The 13282-nt window shown below is 53.4% G+C and overlaps 1 protein-coding gene across 2 annotated transcripts in view; it reads left to right on the top strand.

Moving 5' to 3' along the window:
- Positions 1–9819: 9819 nt before the first annotated feature.
- The window catches only part of SYT6 (synaptotagmin 6), a 57065-nt gene continuing 53602 nt past the window's right edge, over positions 9820–13282 (top strand). For both annotated transcript variants that reach the window (XM_077767891.1, XM_077767898.1), the window contains exon 1: positions 9820–9982. In XM_077767891.1, the coding sequence (XP_077624017.1) occupies positions 9820–9982 (163 nt within the window). The remainder of the gene's footprint in view (positions 9983–13282) is intronic.

The raw sequence follows: 13282 nt of genomic DNA, 5'->3' as shown, positions 1-13282 counted from the left end.
CCACCAAATTTCAAAACTCCCATCTCAGCTAATTCATTCAGTGAGGATTGGTGGAGCACCTGCCATGTAGCAGACGTGACAGCCGGGGCTGGGGACACTGATGTGAACAAAATAAGACACAGAACTTCCATCGCGCTGCTGACGGCCTCTCCCTATCTGGTCTAGGAGATAGATCATTAAATAAATAATTACCATAAGCCTCAGGGCTTATGGCTGGTGCTTTCTTGGCCAGTGAACTGCCTTAGCAGGATTGCCTAAGCTCCACTTAGAGCCCCGAGGGCAGCACAAAACCATGAAAGCCACCAGGCCCACATCCAACCAGCTCAGCTACCAATCAGAAGGGCTTTCAGAGAAAACGAGGCTTCCCTTTACTGTGCTGTTTGGCCCTAACAAGTGAATCCAATGAATAATGAAAAGCCCCCTGCCTCACCTACCCCCTCCCCACCAGCCCCCACCCCAGGTGAGCACAGCTGTGAGGGGAGCGATAGGTTTTTGGCAATTTTCATGCACAAGAATCATAAAGAATTGGCTGTGCGATGAGCCAGGCCCTCCAATCCACCTCCTTCTAGGGCTGGAGGCACCACCCACTCTCTGAGCATCCCCAGAGCTGGGGGGCTGTGGCCTGGCTGCTTGCCACTCCCAAGTCCGCTTGGTCTGGAAGTTTCCTCTGCATCCGGGGCCCTTCACTCCAGCAACCTCCTGTCCCTCCTCCTCCTTGAGCCACAGGCGTCACCATCTTCCTCCTCCTTCCCTGTTCTGCCCACCCTCTTTCCCTGGGCGGCGAGGTTGCCTCCCCTCAGTGGGTTCTGGCCTTCCCTCCATGATTACCTCGGAAGTTTCAAGACTTGCTCTCTCCATCCTATGGAGATGGCTGAGAGTTTCTAAACTCTCAGTGGCCTCCCAGAGGGCGAGCGCGTCGGAGAATCTGTCAGGTGCTTTCAGGAGTGTGCCTAAAACATCCCCCTGGGGCGTGAGTCTGAGTGTGGTCTATGCACGTATGTCTAACTGCTGGATTCTGCATGTGCACACTGTGTGTGTGTGTGTGTGTGTGTGTGTGTGTGTGTAGGGGAAATAATTACTCAGAATGAAACAAAATATGTTTCCATCAGGCTTAGCTGCGGTTCCTTCCAGCAGCCTAAACAAACACAGCATCACCCGCCCACAACTCCATTACTTGGCCTTGGTGCTGGGCGGTCTCCCCACAGCTGGGGCAAATCAAATCCCCTATTACCAGGGCATTAGCTAGAGTCCCTGGGGTGGCAGACCACAGCTACCTACCCCAAAGGGCCAGTTGCCCCAACGGCTACCGGGTGCCTCCCTCTTTAACCTTAGTCATGCTCTCCTCCTAGGCCAAGCTCTCCCTCCCCCCCTTCATCCTTGTGCCTTTGTTGTCTGCCCCTCCCCCAGCTCCCTAGGCCCCCTGATAATTTGGGATAATCTAGTCCCTGACAGAGCCACCCTGGGCCCAGCCAGCTGGGAGGTTGGGAAGCAGAGGTCAGAGAAGAATGTGCGTGCAAGGGTGAGGGTGAGCAGAGAGCGGCAAGAAGGGAGGGAGCGAGTGGGAAGGGAACTCCTCATTCCCCATTAGCAGTGCTAATTGTACATTAATGACTTCGTGTTATGATCAGAAATGTATCCTGGAAAACAGTCAGCTGCCCCAGCAGACACACACTCTTCCTCCACAGCGATGACTTGACACTTGAGAACAAGGAACTGTTTCTTCGCATAAAGAAACTTTCCATGGTCCAAACTCCGGTGAGTTCACAGGGGCACTGGAGCTGCTTCCTCTGGTGTCGTCAGGATCTCCTGGAGGGCAAGGGTGATGGCTTCCCTGCCTGCCTTCCCACTGCCATGAACAGCTGGGCTCTCCATACAAATCCCGCTGACACTGAGGACTAGAGGGGTGAATGCGGGATTGCCCTAGGGCCAAGGCTCCTGTCTCTCACCCTGGCCCCCATCTGTTCTCCGGCCAAGAAACCTGCTCACTCCCCCTTTTGAAAATTGCAGATTTTCGTCCCCAAGTCTTATCATGGGCTGTTCCTGTGTTCTTCAATTTCTTCCAGTCTCACCTGCCTCAAATCTCAAAACTCTCCCCACTAAAGAAGCCTTCCCTGACTTGACCCATTTAACTCAACTCCAATTCTTCTAGCCCTCACATTCTTACTTTGCCCTATGTTATGTTCACACACTCACCTCTCTTCAAAGTGGTGGCCGCTCACTGAATGTGCATTCGATGTGAAGCACTGAGGACATAAAGATGAATAAGATACAGACCCCAGTCTGTAAAACTCTATGACAAGGATGGGCACTGCATGCAATGAGCTACTAAGAAGAGGGACATCTAAGACAGCTTGGAAAGTTACGGCAAGAGTTTTCTGAATGCCTTGTGTAATCACCTCCTTGAAACCTCCCAGGAAACTGATGAGAGTGATATTTCTATTATCATCTCATTTATGGACAAGAAAACTAAGGCACAGAGAGGTTTAGTAACTTGTCCACTGTCACTCAGCTACTACATGGCAGACCTAAGGTTTGAACCCAGGCAAACTGACTCCAAAGCCCACACTTCTAACCTCTATGCTTTATAGCATCCTGTAGGAATCAGCTGGACAAGGAAAAGGGGAAAGGTGTTCAGGGCACAGAGACAAGCAATTGCAAAGCTCCAGAATCTAGAGAGAGCACGGCAGGGAGGAGAAGAGGAATTGCAGGAACATAGAGCAAAGCATGGAAGTTCGGGTGGGATGTGAGGAGGAGAGATGGCAGTTATCGCTCTGTGAGCCTGGCACGGCAGCCTGAGGATATCAGGAGCATGTGGAGACGAGGCCAGATAGGTGGACGGAAGCCAGGTCTGGAAGGGCCTTGAATGCCATGCTCAAGAAAGTCAACCTCATCCTGAAGGCCCTGGAAGTCTACGAAGGATTTTAAATGAGAAGGTGACATAATCGTATTGTCTTGTAAGGCGGCTGGCATGATCAGAAGAGGAATGTCGAGTGGCTGACTAGGGCAGTGACAGGGGTGAGGGGGACAGTGGTTCAAACATTTTAGAGAGAAAACCAGGAAGATTCAGTGCCACACTGCATGTGGTGGATGAGGGGAAGGAGGGAAGAGTCAAGGAGGGATCTGAGATGTTTTAGTTTAGTTTGCTTTAGTTTTGTCTTTCTTTGAGGAGGTAGAGCAGGTTTGTGAGGGGAAATCTGAATTCTGTCTTGGACACCAGGGATTTAGGTCTGGGGTCAAGGTGTTTGAATGGGAATTTAGAAATGCATGTGTAGAACGGCAGAGAGACAGAATCTGGAGTGCCGAGGCTCTGGGCTCTGGCCTGCCTGGGTTCACATGCAGCTCTGTCACTTGGTACCTGTAGACTGCACATAATAAGGGAGTCATTGTGAGAAGTAAATGATATGGTCCCTATGAAGCCAGCAGGGGAGACCGGGAACAGAGTGCGAGCTCAGTAAACGTTTAGCGGTGCTACTCTTAGTATTAGCATTATTTAGTGTTTGAAGCCCTCAGGGTGGCTCAGATCACTCAGAATATGAAGAGACAGAAGAAAGGAGGGACAAGAGCTGAGCCCGGGAGAAAATGAAAAGGCCTGGAGGAGGCAGGAGAGAGAGTGAAAGGAAGGGAGGGGAATCCAGGCTCAAGTCACAGAAGAGAATTTCACAGTTGATGTGGGGGTGGGCAACTGCAGCAAGGAGGTCAAAGAACTCATTTGAAACCAATTCCACGCGTGGCCTCTCTCCACGGCTGATTATGTGCCCTCCCCCAGGAAAGGGCCTGTGTACTGAGGGCCCAGCACCCCCATGACTGGAGGCCAGTGCGGAAGGGAAATCACACAGGGCTCTATCTCGTGTGCCTGGCACCTAACCGGGTCTGCACAGGACCAGTAAGTGCTCCATGAATGAATGAACGATGTGAAAATGACAGGCTCAAATCCTGGCTCTGCTGCTTGCCAGCTATAACCCTGAGAGAGTTATTTGCAGCCTCTCTGAGGCCTCGCAACCCAAGTTAGGAGAATATCCCGTTCTCAGGGTTGTTGCATGAAGTGAGATAGCAAGTGTGAGAGTGCGGTGTAGAGCGTCACAGGCTTCACAAACGTATGAGACTATTAACAAAGGTTGGGGGCTGACTCATTAAAACCACTTACTGTACCTCTCACAAACAGCAGAGATGGAGATAAGTCTTGGTGGCCGGGATGGAAAAGGATTTTTGTCGTAAAGAACAGGCAGAGGCTGAAAGTGGGGGAACGAATTTATTCTCTCTAGGGTCTTCAGCTCCTCAATTCCACAGAGAGCCGCAGGCCACTGACTCAAAATATGTTCTGTTGATTCTTCTGCTTGCTTTCCATTGAAATCCAAGATTAAGACTTCCTGGTCCTGACAGAGCCCACTTGGAATTGTCATTTTAATTAGTTTTGGCATTTTATCTGGTTTCTTTTCCTTAGTGGAGCGGCCAGAGCCCTGAGATGGAAAACTCTCTCCAGGCTCCTTGGGGAGAATTCTAGTCTTTGGGGTCCTGGTCTTATAAGAATGTCGGCTTGGTTCTTTCCTGGAAGCTGGCCTCTGACCCAGACACAGCAGAGACTCCCTGAGTCGCCCTGTGGGGAGTCCTCTGTCTGTCAAGAGTGAGGCTGTCTGGCTCCAGCCCTGTGTTTTATCAGGGATGCTATCTGTCCTCCAGAGCAGCCACTGGGCCCCACATGCAACTGGGGTGGCTCACGTCAGAGGACCAAGAGCTTTGCAAAGAGACACAAGAGCAAACCTTTCACTGCTTTGAAATTTCTTTCCAAATACATTTTATTTATTATAAAGTCAATTTAAAAGTATTATAACCTTTTCTTTTGTAGAAGAAGAAAAAATTATGCACACCCTCCCCAGTACAAAGAAGTGGTATTAATCAGGAATCATAAGATTCTAGATTCTATCTCTCTGCCACCTCCTAGGGTGTGTGACCAGGGACCAGTCACTTAATTTCCCCATTTGCCAAATGGACTTTGAACATCCACCCATTCTGGTTGTTATGAGACTAAATGAGATCAATGCCTTCTTGGCAGGGTTCAGGGGCTTGCTCACGTGAAGAATGTGGGTCAACCACTGGACAGGGTGCCTCATGGATGTCCCTCTATGAACTGAGAGACAGACAGTTTTAACACCTGCCATGAATAAGTTACAGGATATTAGGTGTTTAATTTAACTCATATAGCCCTTGTACAGTATAAAGCAGGCCATAGATGTCCCATTTTACAGATGAGGAAGTTGAGGTTCAGATTGCTAAAGTACAGCACCTAAAGTGTGACAGTTGATAAGTGACAGAGCCAGGATTTGAACACGGGTCTCTCTGACTCCGAAACCTGTGCTCTTTCTTCTACACAAGGTCAATGTGAAGAGGAGCACACTTGGCTTCCCTTCTGGCTCTTCTCTCCCAATCATTCTGAGGCCTCCAGTAATACAGGAGAGCCTTAGGCACACCATGGCTACTCAGGTACAGCTCTAAAACTCTCCGGGATGATGTTGCCTTCCAACCTTGAACTTGCCTCTGCTTCCCTAGGCCCAGCCCGCTGAATGCAACTAGCCCTGTCCAGCCTTCCCAAGTCTGATCAGAAACATTACGCTTGAGCAGAGAGCATGGAACACAGATGGGGAAGGATTAAGAAAGAAGCAAACATACCCCTGCTTGGCTCCGGAGGTTTGAATTGTCACAGACCTTTCTTGGAACAGTAAGGTTGGACTCTCAAAAATACCTGGGCATACGTGCAGGGCTTTGCAATGTCTTCTGCATCTTTTTCAGAAATTCCAGGAAATTCTTCTGATGGCTTGGGATGGCATGGTTTGCAGCAGAAGGCACCCAGCTTTGGGTAGAATTGGCTATGTTGGTGTGAGGGAGGGGGACAAGGGGGTGACATTTGCTGGAAATACTGATAAAGCTGTTCTGTCAGAAACCCCATAGGGATTCCGTAGCAGTGTTTGTTTTAAATAGTGGTGTGAAGTATTCCCAGTCCCCGATACAGGGCATCAACTTCATCCTCCACCCGCAGTAGAATGGTGAACGTTCAACTGATTATCTGTTTTCTTAGAGTAAATGTAGAACCCTTGCACAGAGTGTCCACATGCTTCACTAGGCAGGAGGCGGGGGAGGTGGGAAGAGGAGATGGGCCCCTCACGGTAGGGTCAGAGCCCTCTTGGCTCCAAGCCACTTGACAAAGCAGCGAGCACACTTGTGTCTATTTCTCTCTGTCTCTCTCTGTACGTCAGACAATGGGCTACGAACGTCAGACTGCTCCCTTTACATCTCTGCTGGGGGCTTGGAGAGGAGGAGGGAATGGGGAAAGGGCTCCCTATTTAGAAATTGCATTGAGATGGAAAGACAATGTGACACATCGGCTCATGTCAAAGGAACCCATTCTTCTCGCCTACGGCATTAGCAATTTCCTACCGAGATTTAATTTTTTTTTAGCAATTATTATTTTGTTTCAATTTATTTTATTTGTAGCATAACTCAACAGACTTCCGCTGCTCACAGCAGAGTGGGGGGACCTGTCCAAGGTCAGTCACGCCACTGCCTGAGAGACTTGGGGTGGGGGCGGGGCATGAACACTTTGGCTATTTCTGAAGAAAGGAGGGCACACGAGTGAAAAGCTGCTAGTTTCTGCCTCAAACCTCCTCCCATTCTGCTTCCCACCCCTCCTCCAATCCCCCTCCCTGCTNAATGCTTCGGCCACAGTTGCAGATGAGATGAGAGCACTGGGGGAGGGCAAGCCCAAGGTGAGTCTGGACTTCTTTAGAGCAAGAAAAACTGCTCTTCTGCCCTCTTTCCTTTCCCCACTCAGCCTCCTCCTTTCCCTGCCTAGATCCTAGAATGTTGTTGCTGGACGGGGCCTCGGGGAGCTCAGCTAGCTTCATCATCTTACAAATAATGAAACTGACACCCTGAGAAGGGATGTGACTGCCCCGTGGCTGGTTTAGTGCACCAGTTCCGGAGCCCAGCCTCCCGCTGCCCAACCCAGTGCCCTTGTTTACCACTAGGCCATGCCATCTCTGCTCCTCCTTCTCTCTGCCCCACCCCTAAGTCAAAACTCAGATGGTCCTTCTCTGAAAGACAGAACTGAGGGGCAACAATTCTACTTCTTTCTACCTCCTTCCCTCTTCACTTCTGAGTGGGACCCTGCGAGTCTGAATTTGGTCTTATCACATAGGAGTGGGCTTGTCAGGGAAAGGGGTTTTAGAGAGGAAAAGTTCCCATCTCTACATGGTTTTTTTTTTGTTTGTTTGGTTGGTTTGTGGCTGGTTATGTGACCGCAGGTATCAGCATTAACTGGAGGGTAGAGAGTACATGAAGAAGACAACTAAGGTGGGCGTTTTTCTTAATATAAGAAAAAAAAAGTTTCTCTTATCTCCCTTTCTGAATGAGTATGTCTTCGTAAGTGTATCAGTCCCTCTGTCCCTCTTTCTCTGTTCTCTGTATCTCTCCCTGTATCTCCTGTATTTGTTTCTATATGTCTCAACCTCTGCCTCTATCTCTCTTGTGTCACTATCTGTGCCTCTGTTTCTCTCTGTCTCATTTCTGTCTCTTTTATACACACTGATTCACGCACTCCCAATTCAACAGTGACTGACCCGGGAGCCCCAGACCCTCCCCCAGCCCTGTCAGAGCAGTAACTCCTCCCTGCTCTGTTGAGAAATGCCAGGTCCAGAGCTGCTGCTGGGGCACCAGAGACTATGCAGAACCATTTGCCTAGTGTGGAGGCTGAATCCGGGAACAATGAGAAATTATCTGTTAATTCTCGGCTCCTGCCACCTGCTCTGCTCCAAACAGGCTCCTTTGCCTTCAGTTTAGATGTAAATTCCCCCACTCGTTGTAAAGCAAAATATTGATTTCCCTGCATCACAGGTCTGGGCCCTTGGAAGGTCCTGTGCTTTTTTATTCTCTGCAAAGGCAAAACAAGGCGCTTTGTTCTGCGAATTTCCCCAGGAACTCAGGAGGGGGAGGGAGAAATCGCCGCGGAGTGACAGAGTTGCCATAAACATGGGCAGAGAGCAGCTCTTCTCCATTTGTATTTTACATAAACACAAACCTGCTGCCTCGGAAACTGCTAATGAGCATGTAACAAGGGGCCTCGCAGGCACTGAGCTCTGCGTTGGGTGGTGGAGCGGGAAGTGACAGGGCTTCTGGGCTCCTCAGGTGGGTTCTAGAAGCACTGGGAAGCGAATGGGGGACTCCACAGCCTGACCAGTTCTTGGAACGGCAACCGAGCACCTCCTTCAGGAAGGTGGCCTAGATTGCATAGTGTCTCTGGGGTTGCATAGCTCAGTTTCTACCCCTCTCCTATCGTAGGCTCCAGAGATCAGGGTGGAAGGTCTGAACTCGCCGCAATTGCCCCTCCCCCCTTCCCTAACCCGGCGCCCACGCTAGGATTGCGGCAACTGGGCCTTCAGCACCGTGGACAGAGCCAAGGAGCGCGTCCCCAAAGCAAAACCCGCCTGGTCCGGCCTAGGTCCTCGCAGGCCTCGGCTTGGCGCCCAGCAGCTGCCGGGGGCTCTCAAGTCCAAGTGCCCGCTAGCGCGGTTGGCGCAGATGGCGCAGATGGAGACCGCCAGGAGCTGGGGCTCCGAATCCCCTCCCTCCGGAACGTGAGTCACCGCCCTAGCCACTTCCAATTAGCGTGTTAATTAGGAGGAAAGACCCTCCTCCCCCACCCGCCACCCGGCACACACCAGCCCCGCGGCTTCCGGAGGCTCCAGCTAAAGTTTCCTTCCCAGCTCCGGGGAAGCTAGAGCTTCGGGGGAGCCGCACACAGGAAGGGGCCCATCCGCCGACACGCCGAGGACGCAAGATTTTCGTGACAGGTGGCGGCCCGTAGATCTCCACGGCTGAGTGCGGTGCCTCGGAGCCCCTCGGCCAACCTGCTCCTGGACCTCACGCCGTAGTTCCTGGAGGGGAAGTCTGCCTGAAGTCTAGCCTCACCCCTGCCGTTTAGTTTTCGGTCTTTCTGGCCCCTGGTATGCTTCATAGTAAGATACATGATCTCCAGTGGTGTTCCACCGCTGCGAGGAGGTGGGTCTGGCGGGAACAGAGCGCTCTCTTGAAATGCCCACCATTCCTATTTGCCAGAAACTTTCCCCTCCCGTTGCCATGGAGAGAGACAGCCGCTGCCTCCCGTTGCCATAGCAACGTGCGGGTACCGTGGACCGCAGGATTGCGGGGCTCAGAAAGTCTTTCCGCAGTTCGAATAGCCCCGCAGTCTTAGGGTCTTCTGCCTCCAAAGCTGGGGACTTGGGGCCAGTCTGACTAACTTCTCCCGTTAGGCCCCTGGGCCAAGGTTCTGCCACTCCCACCCAGCCCTCTGTTAACGGGTTTATCTATTTCGTTGCCACTTGTGTGGCATGTGGCAGTTTACCCAGTGTGTTCGAAAACACGGTCTTTATATTCCCAGGCAGCCCGTGCTGCACTCGTAATCATTATACCCCTTTCACAGGGTGGCGAGTTGAGGCTCAGAGAAGCCCAAGGTCACACCAGGCAGCGAATGTGGGGTCAGATCCCAGGCTCCACCCTCCAGGGTGCTGTACAACCGGCTCCCCTGCTTCGATCCCGCCGGGACTCAGACCTGTCCCCGGGTGTAGAGGGGGCGGCCGTGAGGCGCCAGACTTGCCAGCTGCCGCGGGATACCACGTGAGGGGCGGAGACCCTGCGGGGAAATGATTAAAAGCTGAACGGAGCCGCAGGGGGCCGCTGCGGGGAGGGTCTTCTTGGGGCCGCCTTGCCCCGCCCCAGTCCAGCAGCAGCACGGGTTCAGGCGGCCGCCTGGAGAGCCGGGGTGTCCCGGGCATGAGCGGGGTGTGGGGGGCCGGGGGGCCTCGGTGCCAGGCGGCGCTCGCGGTCCTGGCCTCGCTGTGCCGGGCCCGGCCGCCCCCTCTCGGGCTGGACGTGGAGACTTGTCGGAGCTTCGAGCTACAGCCCCCCGAGAGGAGTCCGAGCGCGGCCGACCCAGGTAACGCCCCCTCTCTTCCTGGATTCTCGCCCCCGACCATCCTCTCTCCCCAGAGCCCCGGTCCCGGGAGCCCCTTAACCTAGACAGAGAACTCCGGCTCAGGATCCCGGATTCGGAACCAGCCTCAGCCAGTGCCCTGTTCCATCGCCCACAGGGCAAGCGGAGAGACGCGAAGGGGACCCGGGAGGCAGAGGGTCCCCGAGCCCCCTCCCGTGTGATTCTTCGGGGCTCTCGCGAAAAGCCGTGCTCCTTGGGCGCCGTGCCCCTCGGAGTGGGGGGCTCAGTTTCCCTAGAGTCTCTCCGCTCACCCCGCAGGCGATCTGCCTGGGAAGGGGGTCTGTGGAGCGAGTAGGAGACCAGCAACATCCCGGCAGAGGAAGCAACTCGGCTCTGGGGTTGTCGAGGTCCCAAGGTCCGCCTGTCGGTCTGCGCGTCCGTTCGTCTGTTCTCTCGGGGAACCCGTCCGAGCCCCCGGGCCTCTGGGAGAAACTTAGGTCTGCGAGCCCCACGAGGTCTTTGTGTCCGANACGTCTGGAGGGTCCTGGGCGGCCGGGAGCACCAGGTCGTTCTCCATCCGGGGGGGAGGGGCTGGGGGACAGTGCGAAGCCTCGAGAGGATGCGGAGTGGGGGTGGGGAGATCCTGCAGGGACCGCAGACACCACCCCTCCTTATGCCCCGGACCCTGACCCCGGTGGCGCCGGGCCTACGGCTAAGGAGGGTCGCCCCTGCGGTTCCGCACCAGCAGCGCGGGAACGGGAGGAAGGGGCCGCGAGAGGCGGGAGTTTCGTCTCCACGCGCGTCTCCAGGGACCAGAAGCCGGGGGCTGGAAAGGCGGTTCCCAGAGCAGGTGCAGGTGGGGTAAGCTTTCCAGAGGCCGCAGCTTTCAGGGCCCTGTTTTCAGTTGAGGTTAGAAGTCAGAGCTCTTGGCGGGTCCTAGGTTAGGAACAGGGACGGCTGAGGGAGCGGCGTAGACGGAGGGTGGTGGGCCAGGGGAGGACTGTGTGTGTGAGGGGATTGTGCCCAGCCTCGGGCGCATCTCAGCCCGGTGTGGGTCGGAGGGGGCGCTGCGCTCCCCGCGAGCGCTCTCTCTGGCCCTGGCGGGATTTGATCAATGGGTTGATTACTGCAGCAGAAGGGACTGAGGTTAGACATAAAGAAGAACTTTCAGAGGGCGGTACGGTGACGAATGTTGGAGAGGTAATTCTCCCTCTTTAAGAATCTCCTAATAGATTAGGCCCGGCAAGTATTATCAGATTTTGGTTTTCTGGTGCCACCCAACTCCCCATCTCCCCCAGATACACAATGCTCCCCAAGTTAGGGAGTCTCTTCCTGCTTGCCTACCCAGTTCCCTTCCATCGTTCATTTCCAGTGGGGCCCTCAGTGCTGGTCCTGACCTCTCACACCCTACTGGGATAAATCCAGGTGAGACCACACCTGCCAGGTTCCACCTGGGATGGAGGCTGTCCCCCCTCCCCTGTCTTTCTCCCAGAGCAGAAATGCTGCTGCGGAGGGCAGGGGGCAGTGTGCCCTCCAGGGAAGGTGTGTGTGTGTGGTGTGTGTGTGTGTGGGGGACATTCTGATACAGGTGTTCTGGTGTTCTGACTCCAGAGGGAAACCCCACGGTCGCGAATGAGGGGTACCTGTGGCCGGGCTGAGGGTGAGAGAAGGTTGAGGAAGGCTAGCAAGCAGGCTCAGATGAATCAGCGTGCTTTCCCTGCAATCAAGCTGCTTGAGAAAGCAAGCTTGACTTGTCAGCCCTGGGGTACTTTAACTTTGGCTGCTGAGTCACAAGCCTTAGGAAGCCCCCGGGGGGCCAAGGTAGGGGGCTGAATGGAGGAGCAGAAGGAGACCCTTGATCATAGCAAAAGGAAATGGTGGAGAGTGGCTTTGAGTTCTTGGGGTTTAAGTGAATCCGAGGTCTGGAAGTTGCTGTTGGGCTCAGGAGACCAGGTACCTCCTGGCCTCCTCCCTGCATCCCAGAGCCACCGCCTGGGTCCAGATTCCACAGTCAGAGAGACGCCGGATCTTTTCATTTGTATTTTCATGAAAACTGCAAGTGACTAGCGCATGCCCAGTTCTCTTTACCGCTGCACGTTTCCCCTGCCGGCCTCCCACTCTAAGTGTCTGGCTCGTGGGGTTTCTAGTAACACCCCGAGATTCAACAAATGAGATTCAGGCTCTGCTCTCATTTACTGGGACTCCCCCCCATCCGCCATGGTCTGTGCTAGGAGTTGCGCAGGAAACCTCAGTCAATTAGATCTCCCCAACTTTCCTGACTTGGAAACACCTCTACACACACGGTCCCAGATAAAAGCAAGTCCCAATATTCTTGGAAAATTCTAAAGGCAAAGGGTCTACTTTCCTCAACATATCCCCCCACTTTCACCCCTGCCGCCAGTGGACCTTCATGGCATTTGCCTCGCGTGATCAATGAGTTGGCTCCATAGGCTAAATTGCAGAGTGTTGGGCGTGGGTAGGGTGGGTTCTGGTTTTGGGGTAGTAAGCAGAGGTTCGGTGGTGTTCCAAGAGATTCAGGAACCCGCTGGGAGATCCTGAACTGCCCTGCCCCTGCCAAGCTGGCGGCCAGGGGTGGTTATTCTGTGGCTTATGTGTGGCTGTGAGATGTATGGAATGTTTGTTCATTTCTCTAATGCCTCTGGAGATGCTCTGCGACTCAGAATTTTAAATTGGCCTTTTGCAGCACAGATACTATTTCTCCTACTTGTGATGGTAGGTTAAATGCACAGCATTTCATCAAAACACAAAAGTGCTGTTTCTATAACTAAACAATCAGTTACTCCCCCACTCCTTGCTGGAAGGAAGAAATTCTGCAGATTTTGCCTTCTTTGGGGAAAGGTGCAATGTGCGATCCTCTCGCAGGTACATCCTTGAGATGATGCTCTGATCTTAGGGTGTGTCTGGAGCTTTAAGATTCTAGAACCAGGGAAAAGTATCTAGGAGTTGTAGAGTGCTGGGATTTACAGTTCTAGAAGTTTTCCTCTACCTCTGGCTATGGGAATTTCAGGAGCGGAATGGTGGATCCATCCCCTCCACACTCTGTACAAAAGATGCACTCTAACTGTTCTGTTCTCTGTCCTTTGTGTGCACAGAGTTGGAGGTATAACATGTGGTTGCAAAAAATTAGGTCTAAGACTGAGCCATCTGTATCCGCCTTAGGGTCTGCATAAGGCGGTCTGCAGTGGGAAGAAAAGCAGGGTAAGAGAAAGTCCTGCCCCAGCTAGCCGGCACCCCTGCTGGTCCTGCTTAGGAAAAGACATCCCTGAGCCCTGGAGGACTGAG

Source organism: Crocuta crocuta, unplaced genomic scaffold (genome assembly GCF_008692635.1).
Source record: "Crocuta crocuta isolate KB4526 unplaced genomic scaffold, BGI_CrCroc_1.0 scaffold180, whole genome shotgun sequence".
Taxonomy (NCBI): Eukaryota; Metazoa; Chordata; class Mammalia; order Carnivora; family Hyaenidae; genus Crocuta; species Crocuta crocuta.
This window is presented reverse-complemented; position numbering and strand designations above follow the sequence as displayed.